Below are 15777 nucleotides of genomic sequence, written 5' to 3'. Positions count from 1 at the left end.
TATCTTTCTTAGAAATAATTTAAATGGCTAAACACCGTTTGCCGGGCCAGCTAGTATTATTATAGATTCTGGAACTAAATCTGCTTTCAGACTAAGCTATAATATAATAGCATATAGTATATAGCTCATAGAACAACAATATCGCGCACCATACATTGTTTTAAGGACACGTTATCTGATAGTGTTTTTAAAATGAACATGTATAACATTGTTTGTGGGGAAAACGTGGTTTTCATCTCCGACCGTGGAGATTGCAATCTCCGGTTTTTGGGTCGATATAAACCGGTGTTCCCGGGTAAACAATTTTTGGCACGTAAACGAAAACTTTCAGCTTATACTTGTATAAAAATATAAACAACTAGCTGTAACCCGTCCGCTTCGCAGGGTATTTAAAATTTACATTATTATTTCTCACCCCCACGAAGATTCTCATCATTGACGCCCCCGCAACTGGTGTAGGGAGTCCAACACTCATATAAATATTAGCCTATAGGTAATATTTATATGAGTAGGTTTATAATATTTAGTAGGTATTCCATTTTCTGGTCAGTAAAATCAAATTTCACACTAGCTAAACTTAAAGTTTTAAGAGAGACATAGTTTCAAATTACTGGTTACAAAGCGAAAGAGGTGATCAAAGTTTGATTTCGGGGTTCAGGCCAGGTGGCGTTACATTGGCACTAGGACTTCGCAATATGACGCTGAATTTCAATAAATGTGATGAGAGAGAGAGAGAGAGAGAGAGAGAGAGAATACTTTATTGCAAACTAAAATACAACTAAGATTAGAAAACAGTCAACAAGCAGATAAATTTCTACAATTGGCGGTCTTATCGCTAAAAGCGATTTCTTCCAGACAACCGTTTCATTAACACAAATTCTGAAAGAGATACGGCATGAATTGCTGTTCGTTAGTCTGGCTAAAACTCGAGAACGGCTGGTCCGATTTGGCTAATTTTGGTCTTGAATTATTTGTGGAAGTCCAGAGAAGGTGATAGATAGATATACGGATTCCTTTTGTTTGTTTTAAGTTTATTTTATACAAAAGTTTAAGTCTATTTATCGATTGAGGCACTACGAAGTCTGCCGACTGCCGGGTAGTATTCCAATATAATATTTATGATTTAACTGTTCAATGGAATACAAATTTATTTAATTCGTATATCAAAATATCACGCAAAAGATTATTAGTCAGGATATATATAAAAAAAAAAAAAAGTTTGCAGTCGTAGCGTGTGAGTGCCGAGTAGGGACTGATCCGTAATATATTTGCTACATAATACATACATACTAGTGGTCCCGCAGTAGTCGAAATTCGACTATAATTAATTGGAATTGTAAGTTTGTACGTTATTATGATTGTATTTTATACTTCTATAATCACAAATTTCGCCAAGACTACACTATAAAAAATATTAACAAAGACAAACAATATTTAACCTATTCTCAATTTGACAACAGACGTCAAGGGCAAAAGTTTGACAATAAATAGTATGCATGCGTGTGTGCGTCAAATACACGGTATGTAGTGTGTGTGATGTTTTCTTTATTGATTTAATGTCTCTTTTATGCATTATTTTAAAGAAATATTAGCATTGTGCGCTTCTTCTCTATATTCTCTATAAGTGTGGAAAATTTCATACTCCTCCGTCCGCGCAATTTTCGTAAAAAGGGATACAAAGTTTTTGCTTCACGTATTAATATATAGATACATACATTAGTCGACGTGTGTGACAGTACGATGATCTCGCGAATTCAATTTTAAACAACGAAACGAATAATGTCAAAGCGAATTGCTATTCAATCGCTCAAACACCAGTAGCAACCGCGTCTGAGGGAAATTGCTCGTGTTGGGAAGAAATTGAAATTCTAGTATAAATGCGATCAGTAGATTCACTACATGCAACGAAGAAAATATATTGTTACGCTAATAAAAGTGACGCACTTTATCACCGAATAGCAGAAACGAATATCAAAGGAACTAGTAACACAGAAAACGCTCGAGCAGTACAACGCCATCTATTGTCAGATAGCAGAAATACATATCGAAGCTACTCGACTTGCCCAGAATGTTCTCGATAAATCTAGAGATGTCGTGTCGACTGTAAAAGCGTTGCAGAGATGGCATGAAGTCATTTTGTAATCAGAGCGAAACAGCGAACGGATCATCTGAAGCGAAGCGGAAGAAGCGAATTACGAGCTGTAAAGTGTTCTGTGAGCGTTCTAAGTGTGAAATAGAGCTTTAATTTGAGCTTGAATATTTGAACGTTTAATGAGGAAAGTCATGTACCAATCAGATTATCAGTGTTTTTAAAATTCTTAATCTTTTTGTTTTTAATTTTAATAATTTCATGGATAGCTGGTATTCATCTACGTAATTCTACTTGACTAAGCGCTTAACATCAATTGTTAAATCTAGGGTCAGCAGACTAAAGCACATAAGTCAAAAAACTCGACTTTACAGGAATTAAAAAAAACTATTTAGAACCTTATACATTAACAAACTTAATAATGTTTATTTGAATTATATAAGTCTATAACACTAACTTATTATTAAAATTAAATATTTTAAAGTAAATGTGATTATTTAATAATTAGATGACTTAAGTTATAAGGAACACAATAATAGTATGAGTTAAGTGAAAAAGATCAACAATTAAGATATATATTATAATAATATAAGTCATAAATATAAATATAAATATCAATTCAATGTTTAATTAAAATTCTTCTTCTTCATCGAGTTCTAAAATATCTGGATCAGTATTTCGTAAAGTTTCCAACGTGGGAAGACTTATGTAAAATTCATGGAAAATATCTAGTATTAAAGGGAGCAGCGGAATTAAATCATTTTTTTTCTCGATGGATATGGGTAATGGCTGTATAGATATTATATCATCAGTTTGAGAACCTCCTATGGATGATCTCCTTTTCATAGCAACTGTCTTTATAAAATTGACACTTTCATCTAACGGTTTCATTAAACGTCCTCGGCAGACAGGTTCACGTTTACCCTGCACAGTAAAAAAGTATTTTTATGTCTTCATTCTAAGCTTTTGCTTTTCAGGTTCAATAGCTCGTATTCTTTGCTTAGATTTATCTTGAATTTCCATTAAAGACGCCAAGTATGCAGATCTTTTTACATATGACCCCATTTGCCAATATTCTGTAAATATGGCATGCCTATCAGCTAATGGTTTACGTTCTTTACATTTCATTCTGCAAACAGGTAACTCTTTCAAATTCAAAATCATTTATTTGAACTTAGATGTCAGTATAACACACTTGTTGAATGTCAAAATATAAATAACAATGTAAACTCTACCACCGGCTCCAAAAAAAGCCACAGTCTTGAGAAGAACCGGCGAAACAAACTCAGCAGCCTTTTTTTTTTGTTTTTTCTCAAATTTTTTTTTCATAGTGCGATCTGATATACATTTTCCTTTTAAAGTTTTGTATGCCTGTCCTAAGTTACGTTTTATTTTTTCTCTTTTTATAGTACGCAATACTCTTTTTTGGAGACACATTAGGATTCATTGAAATTTCATCACAAGTACTTGAACTTGATGTGATTGGAAGTCTCGGTAATTCATAACATGGATCTCGTACAAAATCATCACTAGAGAAGTCAAATACAGAATAGTATGTTAAACTACTGACTTGACCTGATGATGTTGACGGTATAGGATCGTCTACTACTAGGTTCTCTGTGTTCAAAATCGACTGTTGACTTACATTTTCTAAAAAAGGACAAGACAATTATCTATTTATAATGATATAATATTGATATAATTACGTAATTTGCAAATCATAATTTAGAAGGTATGTGAAAATATACCTTCATTGCTTTCCAGATGAGTGGATAACGTCATTTCAACTAATTTCTTGCCTCTTTGAATATTCATCTTAAATAATTAAAATACTTAAGCTACTACTGTGCACAATCGACAACATTAGTAAATTAAAACCACTTACCGAAGTATTGTTTACGTTATAAATATTTTTAAGTAACCACTTTCTCTAAAGAAATGTTACATTTTGATGTTCTTTATAACATAAGTCAAACTTCTTACGTTAATAACTTTGTACTTATGGTGTTCCTTAGAACATAAGTCCAGTTATGTTTTTTAGTTCGTTTGATTATATTAGGATTTGATAAGGTTGATACAGAACGCCGCTTGAATACGCCATGAAATACTTGACTTTGATTTATGTGCTTTAGTCAGATTGTGTGTTGAGCAAAATGTAAACCGATGATGTAATAAAAAATAAATTGAAATTTTTGACTTATGTGCTTTAGTCTGCCGACCCTAGAAATTACGTCCTACGTAATAATACATTTACGTTATGTTTATTTATGTTTACTAACATTATATCTCAATTATCAATCGCCTGTCAGTCAAGTGGCCAGTTACCTTAAGTACCATAGGATTGATATTTGGTTCCAGGTGTGGGTTGTTAAACTTATTTGGTATTTAGTCGTCTGTGTTCTTATCTCCTATGGGTGTTGCGATTACTGATATCGCAGGAGGTATTACTGGATGTAGTACACTGAGTGCTTAATAAACATTCTACAGAATATTTATATCTTCCTTTAAGTTCCGTCTTCAAAGCTTTTAGCTAGTGGATTTGTTTATTTTTTTTATTGCTTAGTTGGTTGAACGAGCTCACAGCCCACCTGGCGTTAAGTAGTTACTGGAGCCCATAGACATCTACAGCGTAAATGCGCCACCCACCTTGAGATATAAGTTCTAAGGTCTCAGTATAGTCACAACGGCTGCCCACCCTTCAAGCCGAATCGCATTACTGCTTCTCGGCAGAAATAGGTGGTGGTACCTACCCGTGCGGTCTCACAAGAGGTCCTACCACCAGTTAACTCTCTGGAAGTTGAGATTGATCACCTTCCTTTTTATAGTCCAAAGACCACAGTTTCAATGCTGTTGTATTTACTCTGTGTACCAAGTTTACCTCAATTACGTTCGTGTTTCAATTCGAATCGACAAATGAACTCAAAATGTTCTCTTGTTAAATTATGAGACTTCAAAATATATTCGAGAGTCTTCTTTAGAAGTTTTTGAAGTGTGAAATAATAGGGTCTTTTTTTTAACTATTCGGCATTTTTGTCGACCAAGAAAGGATAATAAGGTAGGTTGTATGTTTTTATTTTACAAAATATTATAGACCAAAAAAAACAATAATTTAATATAAATTAAATAAGTAGAAAATAATTTACAATAAATTAATTTCTAGATTTAAATTAAAATAAATAATTTTAGTTTTATTTACAAATTGTTTTTCATTCGGTTTTCTTCTTGAAGTCCCAGCCTCGGTACGGCAGGGGGGTTGCCTCTCGTCTCCTCCTGTGGTGGCCATGATGGCCAGCGTAAATCACTTGGTGGTCATCGTGGTCATCGTGGGACGTCAGTTTCTTGACCCCCACGATTGCTGATAGCATCAGAGCTAAGGCGGACGCTGCTAGTGCCTGAAACAATTTACATTTTTTTTATTGCCGTATAGGCAGACGAGCATACTGCCCACCTGATGGTGAGTGGTTACCGTCACTCATGGACTTCAGCAATACCAGGGGCAGAGCCAAGCCGCTGCCTGCCATTTTTAGGTTTGTAATCGTACATGAAAATTATTAAGAATTTTCTTATAACTTTCGAGGATTTAACACAAAAGCTTGCATTTTTTCAATGATAGTAACAAAATGATTTTTTATTGATTATATTTCTGCTACGATCTAGAAGAACTATAACTTGTGATAAAAATATATATTAGTCACTTTTTTAGTTATTGCTTAGTTGTGGGGACGAGCTCACGGCCCACCTGGTGTTAAATGGTTACCGGAGCCTGTAGACATCTGCAACGTGAATGCCACCACCTACCTTGATATATGAGTTCTTAGGTCTCAGTTATTACCGCATAACGTCTTCTCAACCCATTACTGCTTCACGGCAGAAACAAGCAAGATGGTGGTACCTAACCGTGCGGACTCACAAGAGGTCCTACCACCGGTAATTACGCAAATTATAATTTTGCGGGTTTGATTGTTACTACACAATGTTATTCCTTTACTGTGGAAGGGATTGACTTTTAACATTTGTTAAGTACGTATTTCATTAGAAAAATTGGTACCTTGCCTGCGGGATTCGAACACCGGTGCATCGCTCGATACGAATGCACCGAACGTCTTATTCTTTAGGCCACGACGACTTTCTGTTTTATTTTTATCATTAGAGATGGTCTGAGTTAGATGGAACCCTAATATATCTCCAACAAGACAAAAGTGTTTGCCTGTCCGCACGATAATTAACCCTTGTCAGGGACACGATTAATTTGTTACCTGTCGCGAATTCTAGCGACATAAATGTTTTTCATTTCTGTAAAAATAGAAGGAAGAGCTGAAGTGATTATCAGAGAAAATATTAAAAGTAGTTTTACGATTTAATGTCGCATATTTACTTTCATTAAACTTTTTCATTTTGGACGACGGGAAAAAGGTCCGTAACGTAAGATTTTTAAGCTATTGCATAGCTTTTATCGCAGGCTTTGAGCGCGGCGACTGAATCAAGAAATTCCGTAACGAAAATAACCTGACACCCCCACTACACCTACTACGCAGCTCGAGTTCAACACATTCACACGTTGCGCTTGTGTAGTGTTTGTGAATAAGCGCGCGGCGTGACGTCGCACTGCATGAGCATCATGAAAAGTCTGCCCATCTCTCTCTCACGCGGTCTGGCTTATGAGTGTGAAGGGGACAGTTAATGTTTTGGTTTTGTTAATGTTTATAAATATATCGTTGTCTTATTTTTATTATTGTTTTAATATTAAATTATTATTGTCTGATTGTAATTGCATAAGTTGATAAAAAATGCTTTGCAATAGCTTTACTGCGGCAGTCCCCGAGTGCCACACGTATTTTATTATTTATGTATAGTCTTAGTATGATGGCTATATATGTACAGTGTCTAATGTAAAGTCTACGTGATGACGGTTATTATTATTTTTATGATAGAACATTATTAGGCTTAATTATTATTATTATTCATATTATTATTTTTTTTTAAATAAATAGCTTTATATAAATAGCTGTTTCTTTATATATTATTATTATATATATTTTATTAATCATTGTGAATAAAATAAAGTTGATAACTTTGTAAAGTAGTTTTTTATTTATTTTTATCAATAAAAAAATCATAATAAAAAATGTATACATACCCAAATAATTATTTTCTTTATACCTCGAATAGAACTTAAATTTATAATATTTGTATAATAAGGAACTTTGTTCCTATCCGGTGTCCCACGACACCACAGATTTAGTTTTTTTTATACTTTTTATGATTCGAACTCATTACAGTTATCGTGGACCGCGATATCGTAAGTGACTTACCCTAAAACGTAAAGTATACGAAGGCGAAGGAAATAATATTATTATAAAGACGCATTTAAAAACCCTTTAAATTAAATAAACCTTAAAAGTAATTTTAATCCTTTCTACGTCTCGCGGAAAACGAAGATATATTCAACAGATTGCCGAATAGTATAAAGGATCAGCCCTTAAGGAAATTTAAACAACTCCTGTCTTCGCTGTTATTAAAGAATTGTTATTACTCTGTTACCGATTTCCTAAATAATGAATTGTAATACACTCTCCTTATTAAGATCTCAATTTTTATAATAAACTTTTTGTGATCTCATTCTTAAATTTATCTAGGTATAACCTAGTTTAAATTGGTAGTTTTCCAATTACAGAGCATAATGCGACTCGGTGACGCACAATGCCGAATTATGCTGAAGCTTAATTGGAACGTGAATTAGTTTTCAAATGCATCAGCAGAGTGCGCTAAGTTAGCACAGTTTTAATTAACATTGATTATTTCTAAGAAACTACGACGAAACGAAAGCCTTACATTTTTTTTCAACATTAAATAATATTACTAACGATAATATGAACAAAATTGCGATCAATGCCAACTTAAAGAAAAAGCACTTGTCAATTTTCTGTCACTGAGTCGGTATCGATTGCGAGTATCACGCGAGAGCAGTACTTTTGAGAGTGCTCGATTGTGCGTAGCGTTGCTGTAGTCTGTAGTTGGAACATTCAACGTTGAGCATTATGCCGCATAATGCGCTCTTGTGCTGTAATTGGAAAACTACCTATGATCTCATGGAAAAGCATAAAAAGCAGGGTTACTAGAAACTGTCGCTTCAATTATGAAAGCCTGGGCCATTTTATAATTGGCAACACAATTATAAATGCTAGTCTTATGGGTTCATAAGGACTCGCATCCAGGGCCGTAAAACAATCTCAAAAAAAAATAAAAATGCTAGTCTTAAATTTAGCATATTATTTTAAAATAGTGGCAGCACAGAAATATTTGTTTTGTGTATTATCACTAAACGATGATTAAATGCTATGTTATAAAATTAACAAGAAAACTACCAGTAGCTGTAAGTTTCTCCTTCAAATATGTATGCCAACAGGCAGAATGTAGTGGGATTGAATATATTTTATACTAAGACCATATTTGTACCTGCATTCTATACAAAAATATAATGTAATATTAATAATAATAATTATTATTATTATATTATTTAAATTAGAGAAAAGTTTCAGTACAATTCAAATTCCATATTCATTTCTTAATATGTGTGTGTCTGTGAAGATTGCGTATTTTCAATTAATTAGATCAACAGCAATCTTCTGATAAAGCAAAAAATATCGTCAAATTTTATATTCTATTCCGTCAATAAGTGTGTCGTTAATATGATTAAAATTGTTATTGAGATTGATGTTGTATCATAGGTTTGCGATTAATCTAAAATTAGCAAACATATCGTTGGACATTTACGAGTATTTGACACGTGATTGGGTAAATGTTTAATGGTCTGTTGTGAGGCGCCATGGGTCGCTACGGGTCAGCTACAGCATACAATAATTGAGCAATTGAAACTCGGGTGTTAAGATGAGTGACATAATACAATACTAGATATAAACAAGTCACGGTATTATAAAAAAAAACGTGTTAAAGTGATTTTTCCCCTACCTAATCGTTGATAGCCTATGGAGCTATTCCAGCTACGACAGCACGGGTAGGTGAGCTCACGGGCTCAACCTGAGAGAATTGCTAACACTAACCCTAAGAGCAGTGCTTCGCTAAATCTTTTATTTAATTTAATTGTCCTTTATAGGCAGACGAGCCTACAGCTCGCCTGATGGTGAGTGGTTACCGTCGCCCATGGACTTCAGCAATTCCAGGGGCAGAGCCAAGCCGCTGCCTACCGGATCGGAATCGCGACCCACTGAGAAGATCCGGTGAGAAACTCAGTAAGTAAAGCGATAGCCAATGGCAATGGCGATCTGTAATTGAAGACAGCCGCGACGAGATGAAAAGAGCAAAACTATTAAGATTTCTCGTGGCGAAGTCATTTTCACCGCGTCACGGCGCGCGGCTATCCGGCACGGCTCAATTATAAAACTTTTACCATTTAACATTACGTATCGTTTATTTATCGGCTATCTCGTGGCTTCGTGAGCAGTTAGTTGTTGCAGGAGCAGTTAGGTGGTGGACATTTGGAATCGGTTCCGAACCATCGTATTTCTTCCCCCCACAGGAAAGGTGAATGATTCACCTAAGAATGGAATGCAACGCTCCCTTAGTATTGAACCAGTGTACTGCAACCGCCAATCAGCATGGTACCACCATTCTTTTTTCTTTTTTTTTTAACGCTGGGGTATACATTGACGGATGCCCGGTCGAGGGGGGTAACGGGCCGGGTTATGTCAGACTCTGGCGCCTCCTGAGAGGGAGGAGGGGAAAAGAGAAGGGCCGAGGTCCCTCACCTCCCCCAATTTCTCACAGGAGACTACGCCTTGGAAAAGGCACGCGAAGCAATTTTTGTTTTTTTTTATTGCTTAGTTGTGTGGACGAGCTCACAGCCCACCAGGCGTTAAGTGGTTACTGGAGCCCATGGACATCTACAACGTAAATGCGCCACCCACCTTGCGATATAAGTTTTAAGATCTCAGTATAGTTATATGTCTTACTTCCCACAAAACGTTCAACTACTACCTGTTCATAGATTTAAGAAAACTGTCAAGGAACGTTTGTGCAACAAGGCATATTATAAAGTTAAGGATTTTTTACTAGATGGCACTACGTGGGAATGAGGCGTTCGCTCCTGGCCTTTTCATTTTTCATTATTATTATTATTTATTTGAATTGTATTTTTTTGACTTGTTTTTTTGTATACTGTAAATATGTTTTCTTGTTTAAAAAAAAAAGAAAATAGTTGAGAAAATACAAAAAAAAAAACCCGCTGAGTTTGTTTCGCCGGTTCTTCTCAGGACTGTGGCTTTTTTTGGAACCGGTGGTAGAGTTAACATTTTCTTTTACATTTTGACATTCAACAAGTGTGTTTTTGATGACATCCAAGTTGAAATAAATGATTTTGAATTTGAATTTGAATTTGATACCTTACCTTCATAGTTAGAAGTCCAAGACCACCAATACCCAAGGCTCCGAGGGCTTTAGCGAACATCATCCCCAGCAGAGCCACTCCACCACTGCCATCGCCTTTTCCCCTTCCGGTCACTGAAAAAGAATTAAATATATTGATACTTTTTTTATAATAAATATCATTGGTATTGTTAAGCCGGTAAGAGTAACGACATCTATCGTCGTAATAGCAGTAACGAAAGAACTAGTAAAATCGAGAACGCTCGATAGGTACAGCGCCATCTATTATAAAATAGCGAAAACACATATCGAAACTAGTCGACCTGTCAGGAATGCTCTCGATAATTCTAGGGATGTCCTATCGACATTAAAAGCGTTGCAGAGATGACACAAAGGCAGTGAGTAATCGGATCTGCTCGAAGCGAAACAGCGACGGATCACCTGAAGCGAAGCGGAAGAAATAAATTGAGAATTTTAAATTGTTCATTAAGTGTTTTAAGTTTTAATCTGTAGTTCAGTAGAATTTTTATTTATTCAATATTTCTATCTAAGTTAACCCAATTGTGTTTTGTATGCTCCATTTGCGCAAACATTTGTGCAAATACATAAGCCAATATACCCCCAATAAATTATGTTCATCGCGATGTTCCGTTCATATCCATGCGGCTCTCGACCGACATAATGACGCACATTGACCCAAATATTTGCGTAGAAAATTTAAAACAAAACCATAACGTTCTTGTAACTATCTCTCTGTTTTATTATCGATGCGGATGCGGATTCGGGTTTTAGAATATGTCGGAGACGGTCATTAGTTTGATAGCTAAACGAAATGCGGCACGATTCCCGAGAGATGACAGCACGATTGCGGCAACGTCGGGTGGGGAATTAGTTCTTTATAAGTCGTTGCGCGGAGTGCTCTGCACGCGTTCTAGAGTCGGGGTCAGGCGATACGTCAGAAATGACGTTATCGCCCGGGACCTGGGTGTGGAGCCGCTCAGGGAGCTTGTGACTCGGCTCGCTCGTAATATGTACGAGCGAGCCGAAAACGGCTCCCGTGAGCATCTCCACAACATAGCCCCGCAGCTACTGGTATCCCGACGATCGTTCGGAGATAAAGCTCCTCACCAGCTGTGAGGCCGGAGAGGACCTACGAGCAACCCTCTCGGAGCTGGGCTTCGCCAGCCTCTTGTCCCACACGCCTCTCGCCCACTTTGGCGGGTCCCCCGTGTGGGGACCGCGACTGCACCCCGTAGGTGCAGCCCCCTTTTTTCCATCAGAGGCATTTAGTCCCCCCCACCCCCTTTTTGGGATGGGGTTTCATGTCCGCTACAGTCCTCTTCCCCATCAATGAAGAAAGAAGTGAAGAAGGAAGAATGAATAAGAGATAAAGATGAAGAGAGAAAAGGAAAGAGAATAAAGAAGAGACACAGTCCCACCCGTTACAATTCAAGCCTGCTACATACCAACCCGCAGTGCACCACTCCTGTCTCGATAGGCAGGGAAAATTAGCCCGGGCAAAGGGGTTTCCACGCATTTGAGCGGATGCGTCTTGGTGTACGAACCACTGTCTTTCGACAGTCAGTACAGCACAGTATTGGATGTGGAGCGTTGTCTTTGACGATTAGTACTGTCCCTATTGCAGTGGGTGCACGGAACTTTGTCCGTGACAGATACTACTGCCCTATGTGACCGTTATTATTCACGATTGACATTTAATTAGTTCAGTCTCAATTTTTATAGTTCACTAGCTGACCCGGCAGATTTCGTAGTACCTCAATCGATAAATAAAAGACCTAAGCTTTTGTATAAAATAAACTTAAAACAAACAATAGGAGTCCGACGGGGGACGCATCAAAGGAAAAACAAAATTGTTATTTTTAATTTAATTCCGATTCTCTGGACCTCCACAAATAATTTAAGACCAAAATTAGCCAAATCGGTCCAACCGTTCTTGAGTTTTAGCGAGAATAACGAACAGCAATTCATTTTTATAAATATTGATTTAAATTACTGGGTTTCGATAAATTCCTATGTTGCTATACCTCGGTTACATTCCTATACATTACATTCATGATGACAGAGTCGTAATCCGACATATATCGTCTTTTCGCATTAAAAGTGTACAATTTCCTAAAATATTCGAAATTGAGTTAATATGCGGAAACATATTTTGGTATCACCAGTATTTTTCTCATAAATACTGTCAAAAGAGCGTAGAATAGTTTTTTTTTTTCTTTTTTTTTTTAAGTTTACCTCTGTTTCGACTACTATTCACAAAATTAAAACATAATTTTATCTTACTTTAAAAGACAGATAATGTAATTAGTAACTTTTGCGGTAGGCAGCGGCTTGGCTCTGTCCCTGGCATTGCTGAAGTCCATGGGCGACGGTAACCACTCACCATCAGGTGGGCCGTATGCTCGTCTGCCTACACGGGCAACAAAAAAAAGAAACAGTAAAAAATAAAAAATAAATTTTGCAAAGATGATTAATATCAAAAATATTACATGTTAATCCCTTTAAAACACTCTCCTGTAAAATTAATAAGTTTTGAGATTATACTGTTTTAATGCGAGAAGACTATATATGTTTTTATAATATCGAAACAGTTTTACGGTTTAATCTCGCGTCTAAATTATTCATTTTACGACTTACAGCGTTTCGCGCGAACGTGTTTTCGACGTAGACCCGGGACGAACTCTAAAATACAGGGTGTGTTAAAACCGTTTCGTTCTTTATCATTTCCTGCATGTTATTATCCTTTTAATGTCCCTGTCTGAACAGGAAGCTCTCTCGTAACACCCTGTATATTATATAACGAAAATTTAACTTCAAGTCATCGCACGTCAGTCGGGAGAGCGAAAATAAAATAGATTTCCTTTTTAGGACACTAAGTGCTTTTTTTTCTAATGAATCCTCCCTACGGATATCGATTTTTGGTGTTCACTTATATTTATTACGATCGATCATAATATTATTGTTATATTTTAATGTAATATTTTAATGCTTATTTTGCTATACAGTGTGTATTAATTTTTTTTTATTGCTTAGTGGGTGGACGACCTCACAGCCCACCTGCTGTTGGTTACTGGAGCCCAAAGACATCTACGACGTAAATGCGCCAACCAACTTGAGATATAAGTTCTAAGGTCTCAAGTATAGGTACAACGGCTGCCCCACCCTTCAAACCGAAACGCATTACTGCTTCACAGCAGAAATTGTTACTTTTGTGAGATTACTAAATCAATAGACGATTGATAATGCACAAATAATGAATATGAAATAAATTAATGAAAGTGGCTTTTTTTGTGAAATTTCCTTGTGGGTAAAAAATAATTTGCGTAATTACTGGTGGTAGGACCTCTTGTGATTCCGCGCGGGTGGGTACCACCACCCTGCCTATTTCTGCCGTGAAGCAGTAATGCGTTTCGGTTTGAAGGGTGAGGCAGCCGTTGTAACTAAACTTGAGACCTTAGAACTTATATCTCAAGGTGGGTGGCGTATTTAAGTTGTGGATGTCTATGGGCTCCAGTAACCACTTAACATCAGGTGGGCTGTGAGCTCGTCAACCCATCTAAGCAATAAAATAAAAAAAACATAATATGTCTACAAAGCCCAGCTAACAATGACATATTCCTTGTTTCACTTAGTTCTTTGTTAATATTCCTACTTATGAGGTCACACGTTAGCTTACGTTTGCTCGGATTTTATAAATAAAATAACTAAAATTTTACATAAAATTTAAGGACGCATCCTTCAGAGGTCTGACTATATAATTAAAGTGATATATAAAAACGTTTTATCATTTAGAACACACGAACACAAATATTTCCGGAATGTAAAAAAATATTTGGAAACTGAAAGATAAAATTAAATACCAAGCCGACCGAGAAATATTTTTTTTATCTTGGTGGTCTTGGTTAGGATATCAGGACAAAATAATAAATATTGTATTGTCAACGGTCATTGATACGGGCGTAAAATTTCAATTTACATGACTTTGTCTTGAAGTTGTCCAAAAGATCCGTTATATTCAGCTAGATAAATAGATTAATAGATAAATGTTAACAAAACAAAAGTATTTTAAAGTTCATTATGGATGAAAATCTATTTTATTATTTAACATTACAAATCGCGACCTTTAGGCAGTCAAAATTAAACGAAAAAGAACATAATAATATTAATATGCATTCATGGAAGTTGATTTTCTAAAATATTTGATACGAAATCCCTATATTTCCGATCTGATAACGGCTTGATATAAATCATGCTTAGCCTGCTTTAAGTTCGAATAGCAGCGACTACTATTTTATCTAATATATTCCAGCTGCGAAACAGTCATAATTCCCGGGTCGATCCTGGAGACAGTTATATGATATAATTTAAATTTCAACCTCAAGCATCAAGGTGGATGGCATTTGTTCTTTGTTGGGGACCAGTAACAACTTCACACTAGACAGATTTGAGCTTATGTAGCTTGTGTAACTCGAACTAGGGCAATAGAAAAAAATCCTTGAAAACAAAATCATTCATCTCATCATTATAGGCAAACTTACTAACAAAATCAACTGCCAAACTCGTTGAAATTGTCGTTTAGCAAAACTAACACCGAATCCAGCGCTTACCCCCATTTTCCTTGTAAGTTTCATCGACGACTTTCAAACTCTGCGCGAAAATCTGGGCCACACGATCCTTCTCTATCAACTTCGGGAGCTTTATATGTAATTCGTGTCCCTGCAAGAACTTCGCCATTCGATACAAAACCGAATTGTCGAACGATCGTCCGTTTTCCAGCGTTTTCGGTACCGGTATACTAACTAGTTTGACTCCGTCGGCCAAATCGATGTCCTTATCGAGGAAGGACCCCAAGGCACTCGTTAAAAAAACAAACGGCACCAAAAATCGATACATTTCGTCGACTGTTGCCCGAGAAATAAACAAGAACTTTGTTCTGCATTACTTTTATAGTATTAGCTTTCAAAAAAATGAAGAAAAAACACTAGAGCGCAGTCCCGGCGACACACAAAAAGCGGCTGAGCGATTCTCTTGTCATAGTCTGCTTCACGGTGAAATTGTTGAGATTCAAATAGATAAACTTATCCGCTGTTTGGTGCCGGAAAATCTGTTGTTTTCGGTAATTTTTGATAGTGTCTAATTAAAACTCCTGTCATATTTAGTACTAGCTTTTGCCCGCGACTTCGTCCGTGTGGAATAGTTACTTTGGCATAACGCTAAATTTTACCCCCACTTCATTTACGTAGAAAGTGAAAATATTTTTGAATTATAGAATGTTAAGGAGCTAT

General features: G+C 36.3%; 1 protein-coding gene across 1 annotated transcript; it reads right to left on the bottom strand.

Annotated features, from left to right (window-relative positions):
* Positions 1–5145: 5145 nt before the first annotated feature.
* Positions 5146–15406, bottom strand: LOC110385178 (uncharacterized). Its single transcript, XM_038020665.2, has 3 exons — positions 15100–15406; positions 10494–10606; positions 5146–5481 (listed from the first exon to the last, which is right to left on the bottom strand). Exons 1-3 carry the CDS (start codon positions 15383–15385, stop codon positions 5296–5298), a joined length of 585 nt encoding a protein of 194 aa, XP_037876593.1. The 5' UTR covers positions 15386–15406; the 3' UTR covers positions 5146–5295.
* Between the last annotated feature and the right edge of the window lie 371 nt (positions 15407–15777).

This window comes from Bombyx mori, chromosome 26 (genome assembly GCF_030269925.1).
Source record: "Bombyx mori chromosome 26, ASM3026992v2".
Lineage (NCBI taxonomy): Eukaryota > Metazoa > Arthropoda > Insecta > Lepidoptera > Bombycidae > Bombyx > Bombyx mori.
The sequence above is the reverse complement of the archived record's forward strand: the minus strand, read 5'-3'. Positions and strand labels throughout refer to the sequence as shown.

Excerpts from the sequence above, each read along its gene's own strand:
- LOC110385178 (XM_038020665.2), bottom strand. The coding sequence starts at position 15,385 with ATGTATCGATTTTTGGTGCCGTTTGTTTTTTTAACGAGTGCCTTGGGG. Across the intron at positions 10,607-15,099 it reads AACTTACAAGGAAAATGGGG|TGACCGGAAGGGGAAAAGGC; the intron begins GTAAGCGCTGGA and ends ATTCTTTTTCAG. Across the intron at positions 5,482-10,493 it reads TTGGACTTCTAACTATGAAG|GCACTAGCAGCGTCCGCCTT; the intron begins GTAAGGTATCAA and ends AAATTGTTTCAG.